Source organism: Protomyctophum parallelum, assembly GCF_964188405.1.
Source record: "Protomyctophum parallelum genome assembly, chromosome: 8".
Lineage (NCBI taxonomy): Eukaryota > Metazoa > Chordata > Actinopteri > Myctophiformes > Myctophidae > Protomyctophum > Protomyctophum parallelum.
Window position 1 is genome coordinate 51,405,964 of NC_139703.1, and position 14,732 is coordinate 51,420,695.

Here is a 14,732-nt window from a genome sequence, read left to right on the forward strand (position 1 = left end):
TCCCCAGATGAATGCATTTGCCCAACTAAGGACGGCTAATCCAAAAATTTAATAAAAAAATTCCAAGATTACTTTTGAAAATAGCAGATCTATACCAGCTCACAATGCATCACATTCATTCATTAAAACTATGAACTCTGACTGCAGGGGGATATATATAATGATCATTATAACAATGTGCAAGAACATATTTAAAAAGAAGGAAGAACTTTATTTATTTGTGGACAATCAAAATACTTTTTTTTATTTTAATGTGGTGTCATTAAAATGAATCTGGATATGGCAGACACACTATCTAGAAAATAAAAACATGGCACTTCATTTAAAATAGGTTGCAGACCCCTGTTATATGCGCTTATTTTTATAGACCTATTTACTTGTTTCTATGAGACATGGCAACAGCCTTTTTTTGCGTCCTTTTTTTGTAAAATGTTGAGATTAGAAACGGCCATAATTCTTTCATTTCTCAACCTTAAAAATAAATAAAAACATCTCCATAATCCTTGGGAAGTTTGCTTTCATATGCTGTATCACACCCGATTCAAGTCTTCTTCAATAAAATGCTAAGAGCGAAGACCATATACCATCGGGGCCACAGGCACAGCATTAAGCAGCAGCATTCAACTCATTCCTTCATCATGACTTGAATGAAATAAAATATAATAAACGTTATTTTACTGGTGTTTTTCAATAGAAACAAATTATTTTGAGGCATAAAGGTGACAGCATGCAGTGCACTAGGAATAATTAACCCAAATGTGACAAAGTCATGTCATGTCTTCTATGGTGCCAGCCTGAAGAAATGTAATACCACGATCCCCAAAGTGCGCATTCCGTATGTGACATCAGCTGACTGGTAAAGAGAATAGTACGGACATGTTGATTGGGTACGTCTCAAACACGCCTTAAACACACCCATGACTAATTCAAGGCCGTTTTGCGCAATCCACGGGGTGTCGAAAGCGCTTCTTAACATGCCCAAAATTGCAATATGACATACAACACGCCCCCAGCTCATAAAACTGTAATATGATTAGTAATATTATTTGAAGTCCTAAATGGCACCCTGAGACTCCATTACTGTATGAGCATACAGCTAGACTCTGAGACTCCTCCATTACTGTATGAGCATACAGCTAGACTCTGAGACTCCTCCATTACTGTATGAGCATACAGCTAGGCTCTGAGACTCCTCCATTACTGTATGAGCATACAGCTAGACTCTGAGACTCCATTACTGTATGAGCATACAGCTAGACTCTGAGACTCCTCCATTACTGTATGAGCATACAGCTAGACTCTGAGACTCCTCCATTACTGTATGAGCATACAGCTAGACTCTGAGACTCCATTACTGTATGAACATACAGCTAGACTCTGAGACTCCTCCGGGCCATTCCTCGAGTTCTCTGTGACTTCAGGGAATGCATTGAAAGAGGCTATTGACCATCTCTAGGAAGGGGAACAGGAATGTTGGTGTGATGCAGGAATGTACTGTATACGAGCCCGCTAATCAATTGAAAGCGGTCAAAGGAACACACTGCTTGATCTGCAGACGAGACAAGAAGACTGACGTCTTACCGTTTAACCATCTGGAGTTGTACTGGTCAGACTGACGTCTTACCGTTTAACCATCTGGAGTTGTACTGGTCCGTCCTCATGGCCGTCTGCTTGCCTAACGTACGGAAGATGGCCGAGTCCGTGCCCATGAAGTCGATGTAGACCCCGGCGTACAGCTCTCCATCTGTCAATCACAGAGAGGGGAAGGAGACAGTGGCTCTTCTTAGGATTCATTTATATGTTGTTGATGTAGGCTCTGTTGGACACCGTGTGAGCTTGTTGATCTGCTGTTTTTGGCGCACAGCGAAGTGTGTGTGTGTGTGTGTCACACACACACACACACACACACACACACACACACACACACACACACACACACACACACACACACACACACAGACAGACAGAGAGAGAAAGGGGAGGTCAGGGGCTACATGCCCCAGCTGGAGGGGTCAGGAACGAGTTTGGCCACCTGCAATCTGCTGACAACACTAGACCACCAACACAGCAAAATTCAGGGTGCTGATTTAACTCAAAACCCATAATATGGGTCCCCTTTTTCCCCACGATTTTACTCTCTATGCCCATGTACTGCATGAACATTGTACAAATAACATACATACCGATACCTGGTGCCAATTGCCTAAGCTGTAATCCTGGGCGTTACTTCCCCTCTTGCCAACCTGGGGTCTGGGGAGAGCCCCGAACTGAGCTTCCTTCAATGCAATGCATGAAGATTGAGCAGGCCGCCTCCTATCATCACCGCATGGGGGAGTTTCCCCGGTAGAACGTAGACCACGTTATTAAATGGTAAATGGTGCATTTATATAGCGCCTTTATCCAAGGCGCTTTACATAGACTGTGCATTACATTCACCCATTCACACCGATGGCAGAGGAAACCAACCAACCAGCACATCAGGCGCAATTAGGGGTTCAGTGTCTACTCTAGGGGACACGGGGAGAACATGTGAGGGTACCTACCCTAGGGGACACGGGGAGAACATGTGAGGGTACCTACCCTAGGGGACACGGGGAGAACATGTGAGGGTACCTACCCAAGGGGACACGGGGAGAACATGTGAGGGTACCTACCCTAGGGGACACGGGGAGAACATGTGAGGGTACCTACCCTAGGGGACACGGGGAGAACATGTGAGGGTACCTACCCTAGGGGACACGGGGAGAACATGCAAACTCCCCACAGAAAGGCCCTTTTGCCAACCCCACCTAGGGTACCGAGAGGAGGAGGGAACCCGCCCCCCAGCGTCCCCGGCAGGAATGGAACCCGGGACCTTCTAGCTGTGAGGTGACAGCGCTACCCTCCTTATGACACCTATTAAACCTATACGTTGTTATATCTATGTTACGTTATATATTTAAAACCGTGAAAGCACCTATGTCATATTAAAAATAGACGTTTTTTTTTTATTCAATAAACTGGAGTTGGACAATATCTTGCACAGTATAATGAAACAAATTCTCCTTTGCGGAAAAGTGAGCTTGAATGGAAATGACTGAAAACCTTTTTCATAAAGAACCATTTACCTCTACACATAATTCTACAGCATGCATAGTCTTACAAGGAAGAACAAGTACTTACTGATTAATGCTGAAACACTGTTGAGTTTGGGGTCATAAGGACATTTGCCTTTCCCAGAATCCACTTTGCCAGGCTCCAGACGAAAAATGTATTCCTGAAATAACAAAGGATTAAGCACGTCATTAATAATTCTATCGTTTCCATTTAGTAGATTTAGTGTGCATTAGAAAAATTGCCTTTCTGGGGGCAGGCAGACCTCCTCTGAATGAAACACGTTAGCGACAAAGGATATTATAGTTATGTTCAGTTTGGGTTATTTGGATGTAACAGCTGAATCAAACGTGTAAAATATTCAACAGACAAAGTGACTGTGATAGGGTCTCTCCCTATTGCACAGTATATATGGACGCTTCATTTGAACGTGTTAAGCCCTAATTCACACTTCACAAATCTTTCATAAAAACAGTGATGATGATGATGATGATGGTGAAGTACAGGGTTTGATGAGGGCCCAGGTAGAGCCGGGCCTTCATTTTCAGGCCTGTTGAGAACTCTAGTTTTCACCGGCTGCCGGGCGCGGCTGCACAAATAACTTTGGGGCAGGCCCGTCTAGTTTAAATGGACAGGTATCAGTCAACAGGCCCGTCTAGTTTAAATGGACGGGTATCAGTCAACAGGCCCGTCTAGTTTAAATGGACAGGTATCAGTCAACAGGCCCGTCTAGTTTAAATGGACAGGTATCAGTCAACAGGCCCGTCTAGTTTAAATGGACAGGTATCAGTCAACAGGCCCGTCTAGTTTAAATGGACAGGTATCAGTCAACAGGCCCGTCTAGTTTAAATGGACAGGTATCAGTCAACAGGCCCGTCTAGTTTAAATGGACAGGTATCAGTCAACAGGCCCGTCTAGATTAAATGGACAGGTATCAGTCAACAGGCCCGTCTAGTTTAAATGGACAGGTATCAGTCAACAGGCCCGTCTAGTTTAAATGGACGGGTATCAGTCAACAGGCCCGTCTAGTTTAAATGGACAGGTATCAGTCAACAGGCCCGTCTAGTTTAAATGGACAGGTATCAGTCAACAGGCCCGTCTAGTTTAAATGGACAGGTATCAGTCAACAGGCCCGTCTAGTTTAAATGGACAGGTATCAGTCAACAGGCCCGTCTAGTTTAAATGGACAGGTATCAGTCAACAGGCCCGTCTAGTTTAAATGGACAGGTATCAGTCAACAGGCCCGTCTAGATTAAATGGACAGGTATCAGTCAACAGGCCCGTCTAGAGTTTGAATGGACAGGTATCAGTCAACAGGCCCGTCTAGTTTAAATGGACAGGTATCAGTCAACAGGCCCGTCTAGTTTAAATGGACAAGTATCAGTCAACAGGCCCGTCTAGTTTAAATGGACAGGTATCAGTCAACAGGCCCGTCTAGAGTTTAAATGGACAGGTATCAGTCAACAGGCCCGTCTAGTTTAAATGGACAGGTATCAGTCAACAGGCCCGTCTAGTTTAAATGGACAGGTATCAGTCAACAGGCCCGTCTAGTTTAAATGGACAGGTATCAGTCAACAGGCCCGTCTAGTTTAAATGGACAGGTATCAGTCAACAGGCCCGTCTAGAGTTTAAATGGACAGGTATCAGTCAACAGGCCCGTCTAGTTTAAATGGACAGGTATCAGTCAACAGGCCCGTCTAGTTTAAATGGACAGGTATCAGTCAACAGGCCCGTCTAGTTTAAATGGACAGCTATCAGTCAACAGGCCCGTCTAGTTTAAATGGACAGGTATCAGTCAACAGGCCCGTCTAGTTTAAATGGACAGGTATCAGTCAACAGGCCCGTCTAGAGTTTGAATGGACAGGTATCAGTCAACAGGCCCGTCTAGTTTAAATGGACAGGTATCAGTCAACAGGCCCGTCTAGTTTAAATGGACAGGTATCAGTCAACAGGCCCGTCTAGTTTAAATGGACAGGTATCAGTCAACAGGCCCGTCTAGAGTTTAAATGGACAGGTATCAGTCAACAGGCCCGTCTAGTTTAAATGGACAGGTATCAGTCAACAGGCCCGCCTAGAGTTTAAATGGACAGGTATCAGTCAACAGGCCCGTCTAGTTTAAATGGACAGGTATCAGTCAACAGGCCCGTCTAGTTTAAATGGACAGGTATCAGTCAACAGGCCCGTCTAGTTTAAATGGACAGGTATCAGTCAACAGGCCCGTCTAGTTTAAATGGACAGGTATCAGTCAACAGGCCCGTCTAGTTTAAATGGACAGGTATCAGTCAACAGGCCCGTCTAGTTTAAATGGACAGGTATCAGTCAACAGGCCCGTCTAGTTTAAATGGACAGGTCTCAGTCAACAGGCCCGTCTAGAGTTTGAATGGACAGGTATCAGTCAACAGGCCCGTCTAGTTTAAATGGACAGGTATCAGTCAACAGGCCCGTCTAGTTTAAATGGACAGGTATCAGTCAACAGGCCCGTCTAGTTTAAATGGACAGGTATCAGTCAACAGGCCCGTCTAGAGTTTAAATGGACAGGTATCAGTCAACAGGCCCGTCTAGTTTAAATGGACAGGTATCAGTCAACAGGCCCGCCTAGAGTTTAAATGGACAGGTATCAGTCAACAGGCCCGTCTAGTTTAAATGGACAGGTATCAGTCAACAGGCCCGTCTAGTTTAAATGGACAGGTATCAGTCAACAGGCCCGTCTAGTTTAAATGGACAGGTATCAGTCAACAGGCCCGTCTAGTTTAAATGGACAGGTATCAGTCAACAGGCCCGTCTAGTTTAAATGGACAGGTATCAGTCAACAGGCCCGTCTAGTTTAAATGGACAGGTATCAGTCAACAGGCCTGTCTAGTTTAAATGGACAGGTATCAGTCAACAGGCCCGTCTAGTTTAAATGGACAGGTATCAGTCAACAGGCCCGTCTAGTTTAAATGGACAGGTATCAGTCAACAGGCCCGTCTAGAGTTTAAATGGACAGGTATCAGTCAACAGGCCCGTCTAGTTTAAATGGACAGGTATCAGTCAACAGGCCCGCCTAGAGTTTAAATGGACAGGTATCAGTCAACAGGCCCGTCTAGTTTAAATGGACAGGTATCAGTCAACAGGCCCGTCTAGTTTAAATGGACAGGTATCAGTCAACAGGCCCGTCTAGTTTAAATGGACAGGTATCAGTCAACAGGCCCGTCTAGTTTAAATGGACAGGTATCAGTCAACAGGCCCGTCTAGTTTAAATGGACAGGTATCAGTCAACAGGCCCGTCTAGTTTAAATGGACAGGTCTCAGTCAACAGGCCCGTCTAGAGTTTGAATGGACAGGTATCAGTCAACAGGCCCGTCTAGTTTAAATGGACAGGTATCAGTCAACAGGCCCGTCTAGTTTAAATGGACAGGTATCAGTCAACAGGCCCGTCTAGTTTAAATGGACAGGTATCAGTCAACAGGCCCGTCTAGAGTTTAAATGGACAGGTATCAGTCAACAGGCCCGTCTAGTTTAAATGGACAGGTATCAGTCAACAGGCCCGCCTAGAGTTTAAATGGACAGGTATCAGTCAACAGGCCCGTCTAGTTTAAATGGACAGGTATCAGTCAACAGGCCCGTCTAGTTTAAATGGACAGGTATCAGTCAACAGGCCCGTCTAGTTTAAATGGACAGGTATCAGTCAACAGGCCCGTCTAGTTTAAATGGACAGGTATCAGTCAACAGGCCCGTCTAGTTTAAATGGACAGGTATCAGTCAACAGGCCCGTCTAGTTTAAATGGACAGGTATCAGTCAACAGGCCCGTCTAGTTTAAATGGACAGGTATCAGTCAACAGGCCCGTCTAGAGTTTAAATGGACAGGTATCAGTCAACAGGCCCGTCTAGTTTAAATGGACAGGTATCAGTCAACAGGCCCGTCTAGAGTTTAAATGGACAGGTATCAGTCAACAGGCCCGTCTAGAGTTTAAATGGACAGGTATCAGTCAACAGGCCCGTCTAGAGTTTAAATGGACAGGTATCAGTCAACAGGCCCGTCTAGAGTTTAAATGGACAGGTATCAGTCAACAGGCCCGTCTAGTTTAAATGGACAGGTATCAGTCAACAGGCCCGCCTAGAGTTTAAATGGACAGGTATCAGTCAACAGGCCCGTCTAGTTTAAATGGACAGGTATCAGTCAACAGGCCCGTCTAGTTTAAATGGACAGGTATCAGTCAACAGGCCCGTCTAGTTTAAATGGACAGGTATCAGTCAACAGGCCCGTCTAGTTTAAATGGACAGGTATCAGTCAACAGGCCCGTCTAGTTTAAATGGACAGGTATCAGTCAACAGGCCCGTCTAGTTTAAATGGACAGGTCTCAGTCAACAGGCCCGTCTAGAGTTTGAATGGACAGGTATCAGTCAACAGGCCCGTCTAGTTTAAATGGACAGGTATCAGTCAACAGGCCCGTCTAGTTTAAATGGACAGGTATCAGTCAACAGGCCCGTCTAGTTTAAATGGACAGGTATCAGTCAACAGGCCCGTCTAGAGTTTAAATGGACAGGTATCAGTCAACAGGCCCGTCTAGTTTAAATGGACAGGTATCAGTCAACAGGCCCGCCTAGAGTTTAAATGGACAGGTATCAGTCAACAGGCCCGTCTAGTTTAAATGGACAGGTATCAGTCAACAGGCCCGTCTAGTTTAAATGGACAGGTATCAGTCAACAGGCCCGTCTAGTTTAAATGGACAGGTATCAGTCAACAGGCCCGTCTAGTTTAAATGGACAGGTATCAGTCAACAGGCCCGTCTAGTTTAAATGGACAGGTATCAGTCAACAGGCCCGTCTAGTTTAAATGGACAGGTATCAGTCAACAGGCCCGTCTAGTTTAAATGGACAGGTATCAGTCAACAGGCCCGTCTAGAGTTTAAATGGACAGGTATCAGTCAACAGGCCCGTCTAGTTTAAATGGACAGGTATCAGTCAACAGGCCCGTCTAGAGTTTAAATGGACAGGTATCAGTCAACAGGCCCGTCTAGAGTTTAAATGGACAGGTATCAGTCAACAGGCCCGTCTAGAGTTTAAATGGACAGGTATCAGTCAACAGGCCCGTCTAGAGTTTAAATGGACAGGTATCAGTCAAAAGGGAGACATCGAAGAGGAAGGATGGATTTTTTTTTTTTAATATAGGCAGATCACAATCGAAAGGCCTAATCAGGGACTGGGGTTGCAAATTAGTCTTGGCTACAAACCCTATGTACAACTCAACAGTTTCATGTTTTTACAACATACATTGTTTTTTGTATTGTCCCTTTAAATTAAAAAAAATATATGGGGAAGGATCAACATATGGAATGTCAGAACAGATTCTGACTACTAATATTGATGACATCAGGGATCTCCATATATGGGCTTCATTGTGACAGCAGGTCACATTTACTATGGCAATAGTTTATATATAGCTGGTAAATACATTTCAAAATCTGGTTTTGTGTCTTTTGCCCCGAGGTTAACAATACCAGTTGTGAAAGAGGCGTTAGTCACAGATCCCTAATTATAATATGATCCCTGATTTACTATCATCCCTGATGTCACGAGACCTGGGCACCATATATGGGGGATTTCCCCATGTATGGGGATTTTGAGTGACACACTGACTGACTGACTGACTGACTGACTGACTGACTGACTGAATGACTGACTGACTGACTGACTGACTGACTGACTGACTGACTGACTGAATGACGGGAAATAAATAACATTACAAAAATACATTTATTTTAAAACAATTTATTTGTATCACAATTGTGAGGTTTTAGATCGGCTATTTTCACTGGAATTTCCCAACTCTTGGGGTTTATTTCGGGTTTCGACACGAGCTAAAAGGTGATCTAGTGGGTCAATTTGTGCTGAACAACAGAGACACTCGCACTGTAACTCTGTTAGATCTGTACAGAAACCATACAAGGCCAGTTAACAGGAAAACTCATTCGCCATGCTTATATTATGTTCTATGTTAGTGGTGTGGATTAAAGTTCTCAACGGGCCCAAAACTTGTGGCCCGGCCCGACCCTACCCTAACTGGGTCGGCCCGAGGCTCGGACCGACCCTAAAGATTACCATAATGTTAAGCCCGAAGCCCGACAAAAGCCCGACAGTCACCAAGCCCGAGGCTCGGCCCGGCCTGACTAAATAGCATAAACTTTGGGCCCGGCCCGGCCCGAAAACGTCGGGTCGGGCCGGGCTTGGTCGGGCCTGGTCGGGTTCGGGCAGAGTTTGAGAACTTTAGTGTGGATGGGAACTCATTACACAGTGATGATGGGCGGGGCGGCGGTGGCTCAGGGGTAGAGTGCCTGTATGGTAACCGTAAGGTCGCCAGTTCGAACCCGGGCTCCCCCAGAGTTACTGTCGAAGTGTCCTTGAGCAAGACACTGAACCCCTGATTGCTCCCGATGTGCTAGTTGGTGCCTTGCATGGTTTCCGCTGCCATCGGTGTATGAATGGGTGAATGTAATGCACAATCTCTGTAAAGCGCGTTGGATAAAGGCGCTATATAAATGCACCATTTACCATTTACACAGTACAAAAGGACCATCTTGAACCATCCGTTTCATTGAGAATCTCTTCTTGCACTGGGCATGTGGCTACTAAGAGGGAATATGTCAGGAGGAGACCAGTATTGCCAGACAGGACAGGTATATGCAGGGGGAATTCAGTTTGTAGCCATTCTTCTGTTTATATACTGAAGGATGACAGCTCTATTCTGTACACTACAACACATAAATCACTCTCGGTGCAATGCTGCTAACCTCAGGCTATAAAAAAGTCTAAAGTAAATACAGTACATTTGAAAAATAGTTTGGTTGTTTTCTGGTATTACAATGTGGCTCCGTCCATTCATTCAATGTGCTGCACACAGTAGCACATTGTCGCTGCCATAAACCAAAGCCCAATATTTTACACAAGTTTGTAGATCAGCTATTTCAGCCATTTTAGGAAAGACTTGCTGAAACCCCAGATGCCGGGTTGAAAGTGGTCCGTATGTGGGTTTTTTACACAATGAAAAGTATTAACAAGAGCCAGTGACAAAAGTAATTACATTGGATGCACATTTTTTTCCCATTCCCAGAAAAGTACGTAATCGTTTTGGACATACAAGGTTTCCAGCCGACAGCAACCATATTAAACGACTCGCTGACACAGGAGGCAGGAGCGCTTTGTGTCCATATTGATTTTGGACACAATGTTGTAACCTTTGTGGAAACAGTGACATATTGTTCAACACCTAACGCCGGGGCTCCACCGGGCGCGTCGCGTCAAAAAACCAACCGGGGCAATTTTAATGCAGTCACGCAACACAATGCAACGCGGGCAGTGGAGCCACCCTAACCTGACGCTGCCAGATGGGGGCGGTATTGGGTAACCATGTTCCCCAACACAGCACTCATCTGGGATCTCTCAGGGAGTTGAGCTGACACAAATCCTTTCCGTACCGAACCAATCAGCGTGAGCTAAGGGCGGGATATGTGCGAAACCGGATGTGAAGCTATATAGACACGTCAATATGATTGGTTGTGTTTGCACGCCCACACGGTGATAGACAGACGGTCCCATCCAATCATCTACCAAGTATCTTGAAAAAAAAGGAACAGCCCCAACAGTCATCGAATTTGCTTCCGCGATCCCAGATCCCAATAAGCTGTGAAACAAATTTGTGTAGCAAGCTTCTTGGATCTGGCAGCGTCAGGTTAGAGCCACCCTTCATTGATTAAAAAGGGAACATTCCCTGACGGTGACGGAGACGCGCCCGGTGGAGCCCCGGTGTAACACTTTGGATAGAACAATGACCCCCCCCCCCCCCCCACAGCTCAATAGACTGAACAGTAACTAGCAACAGCCTACTGCAGGTGGGCATCAAAGCTACAACCAGCCCACCTTTGCCTCCATAGGCCCTGTCGTTGTGGAGTCCACAGCCCGACTGGTTCTCCCTCCAGGCTGGGGGGCTTGTAGGTAGAGGGACCCCTATAACAGAGACACAGGGGACCACAGGGGGGCCGTTTGATTACCAAAAACCAACGCTCCAGATTCCAGATCCTCTGATGGTGTGATCACGAAGAGGACAGAAAAAAAGCCCGAAAATGAAATGCCAGAGAGAGACCAAAAGAATAAATAAAAAAGAAACATGACACAGAGAAGTATTTCAACTCAAGGCCATAAAGACTATAAAGGGAAAAGAAGGAAACTGAAGTGACTGAAGTCAAGAGATCGACATCCATTAGTTAGTATCCACATCCATACAGTACATGCGCAAACCAATCTCATGCAGGTGCATGCAGAATCAAAGCTTCTTTTGTTGTTTCTCCCAAAAGAGAAACCCAACTTTCTTTTTGTTGTTGTTGTTGAAAAGAAAGTACAGCAGCCTATGACTCGTAATAACTGAATTCTAAAACTTTAAAACAATAATTTACAAATTCCAATTAAAAGCAACTTAGTCAAGTCCTCCCATTGATATAATGGACAAATCCTATAGGTATTTTGTAGATACTGACCAGTGCAATTCAGGAACTATACAGAACACAACAGTGATGGTACAGACTACTAGAGAACGCAAGCAAAACAAGCTCTAAAAATAAACCACAGATAACAGAGAAAAGAAGGGAGGCCGACGCTGACAGACTCAAGTGGGAAGTGGGGACCCTTTCTGTTCTAACAAATAGGACGATGTCCTCCTAACTAATGGTCTCTGTTTACAACCACTCTCGTCGTAGGAAAAACCTTTACAGTGCAAAAGCAACAAAAGGCCTCGAGGGACTCGCTGAGTGACGGGAATGGGGCTGAAATCTTAACCCTTCATTTAAACAGTGAGACTAAACAGGCGGCGTAGTGGATGTAAGGAGGAAGGCAGGGAGGGTGTGGAGCACCGACAGGGGGTTGGGTTGAACTACAAGGATGATGACGGATGAAAGGCCATCAGTAATGATGGCCTTTGGGAGACGGATGGCCTTTCAGAGGCTTCCCGAGCCTCTCCTACTGCTTATAAACAACAGGTGAACCAGGGGGGGGGGGGGGGAGTTGCTTTGGGTATGCTGTCAACATGCTATTCCCAGCAGCACTGGAAGACTGTCACTTTCTGGGGCAGCAGTTTGGCTTCATTCAGAAACAGAATGCAGGCAAATCCCATTAGTTTCTCAAATCTGAGCTTTAACTTAACCTGCTAAAGCTGCTTTAGCGTCCACACGGTTATTGGCATTGATTTAATACTTTATTCACTAACACAAAAAAGGTCGTGGGGACTTGTTTCCATTGTGGTCCCATGTATTAAATTAATCCACTGATTGGTGTATTGCATTCAGACATCATCAACCTACTGTATCTGGATTGGTTGTTGTGGTGATGACATGGCGCAGGCCTGTGTGATGCTTTACGTCTTCTAATCTGTTGTACAACAATGTCGCGTGCCAAAAGAGCTGATCTAGAATCAGGTCGACCGTCAGCACCGTCATATGAGGACCTTAAATTAAACCGTCAACACCGTCATATGAGGACCTTAAATTCACGCTTCAGTGTCGAGACTTTAGACCTGAGGCCAATTCTGAAAAACAAATCTAAACAGACTAATCTAAAATTACACAGATGCTACCTGGCTGAAGTGGTTAGATTAAGATTTGAATTTCATCTCAGACCCCATGTGGTTCAAATCCGATGTCGCCAAAATGGGTTTCCATGTGTTTTTCTGCCATTCCAGACTTGATATAACGAATCAGATTCCATCCTAGCCTAAGAGAGGACTGACTGTGCTTTTCTTTGAGTCCCGCAGACCGTGAAACGGCAGAGAAATCAATGAAAGCCAAGAAGCGGAAAATGACGGGGAGGAAAGCGGAGCCCGTCGCGAGGACGGAGGAGAGCGAGGAACACAAGCTGCTCCTCTGACCTCAGATTGATAAGACAGATATGTTGCTTTACAGAAAGGAGAAACTAGAAGGTCAATGTGTCTCCAAGGATGCCCTGGAGAGTGCCCCGTTACCTGTGACCTGCGTCCTCGGTCCACGTAGGTGCAGATGGGGTTGTACGCTCCTGTTCCACACACATACAGGTGGGTCCGGTTCCACGGTTCGATCAGACGGATGAAGTTCCCGCATTCCCCCTGAAGCAGAGCATGCAACAGGTCAAAGGTCAACAGGATCGGAGCAGTTTCCCTTTAGCGCTCAAAATGAAACCCCAACGGATTAATTTTGCTTGAAAATTCAATGATCGTAAAAGACGATCGAAAAAATGTTTTCAATGCATCGTGACCTATTCATTCAAAAGTAGATAATCTCTAACACGAGCGTCCCCATTCTGGGGTGAAGAATAAGGACTTTTTTTGGCAAAGAGATTTGGTGTTGAGAGAAAAAAGGAAGGGACTCCTTATTGAGCCCTGGGGGACCCCCGGTCAACTAAGTATATATAGGGTTAGTGGTTAATGTTCCTTCTCCTTGGCTCTGCCATCTCTCATTTTCATTGTTGCTGAGGGTGTGTTTGGTTCTCTGTGCGGTGGACCTGACTCAGGATCAGCACACAGTACACACCGTCTGAGGGTGTGTTTGGTTCTCTGTGCGGTGGACCTGACTCAGGATCAGCACACAGTACACACCGTCTTACAGGCTCTGTGCCTCTATAGTGACTCAGGATCAGCACACAGTACATACCGTCTTACAGGCTCTGTGCCTCTATAGTGACTCAGGATCAGCACACAGTACATACCGTCTGAGGGTGTGTTTGGTTCTCTGTGCGGTGGACCTGACTCAGGATCAGCACACAGTACATACCGTCTTACAGGCTCTGTGCCTCTATAGTGAGGGTGTGTTTGGTTCTCTGTGCGGTGGACCTGACTCAGGATCAGCACACAGTACACACCGTCTGAGGGTGTGTTTGGTTCTCTGTGCGGTGGACCTGACTCAGGATCAGCACACAGTACACACCGTCTGAGGGTGTGTTTGGTTCTCTGTGCGGTGGACCTGACTCAGGATCAGCACACAGTACACACCGTCTGAGGGTGTGTTTGGTTCTCTGTGCAGTGGACCTGACTCAGGATCAGCACACAGTACACACCGTCTGAGGGTGTGTTTGGTTCTCTGTGCGGTGGACCTGACTCAGGATCAGCACACAGTACACACCGTCTGAGGGTGTGTTTGGTTCTCTGTGCGGTGGACCTGACTCAGGATCAGCACACAGTACACACCGTCTGAGGGTGTGTTTGGTTCTCTGTGCGGTGGACCTGACTCAGGATCAGCACACAGTACACACCGTCTGAGGGTGTGTTTGGTTCTCTGTGCGGTGGACCTGACTCAGGATCAGCACACAGTACACACCGTCTTACAGGCTCTGTGCCTCTATAGTGCACAAAAGCAACAAGCTTGCGTGTTCTCAGACAAAATGTAACCGTGCGTTACACTTTGTCTGAAAACACGCAAGCTTGTTGCATCAAGTTTTCAGAATTCACAAAATATTGCTTAATATTTGCACATGGTATATTCATTCTGTATTTACTTAAACATTTCTAATTAAATAGTAAAGATAATTGATATAATATACAGTATAATAATGATATAGTTTGTTTTTTAATGTAGAAGAGAAAGGTGTTTGAACGTTGCAGACAGACGGGGGGTGTTTATCTGTCTCAGCCAGCTGTCTGGAT

The 14,732-nt window shown here is 45.6% G+C and overlaps 1 protein-coding gene across 6 annotated transcripts in view; it reads right to left on the reverse strand.

Annotated features, from left to right (window-relative positions):
- Window positions 1–14,732, reverse strand: part of LOC310863498 (semaphorin-3F-like) — a 135,755-nt gene that overhangs the window by 25,738 nt on the left and 95,285 nt on the right. For 4 of the 6 annotated variants that reach the window (XM_083771890.1, XM_083771889.1, XM_083771888.1 and 1 more), the window contains exons 5-8: window positions 13,080–13,199; window positions 10,991–11,077; window positions 3,163–3,256; window positions 1,625–1,744 (exon numbers count right to left, since the gene is read on the reverse strand). In XM_083771890.1, coding sequence (XP_083628016.1) covers window positions 1,625–1,744; window positions 3,163–3,256; window positions 10,991–11,077; window positions 13,080–13,199 — 421 coding nt within the window. The remainder of the gene's footprint in view (window positions 1–1,624; window positions 1,745–3,162; window positions 3,257–10,990; window positions 11,078–13,079; window positions 13,200–14,732) is intronic. The other 2 variants (XM_083771892.1, XM_083771891.1) reach the window with 1 other exon arrangement.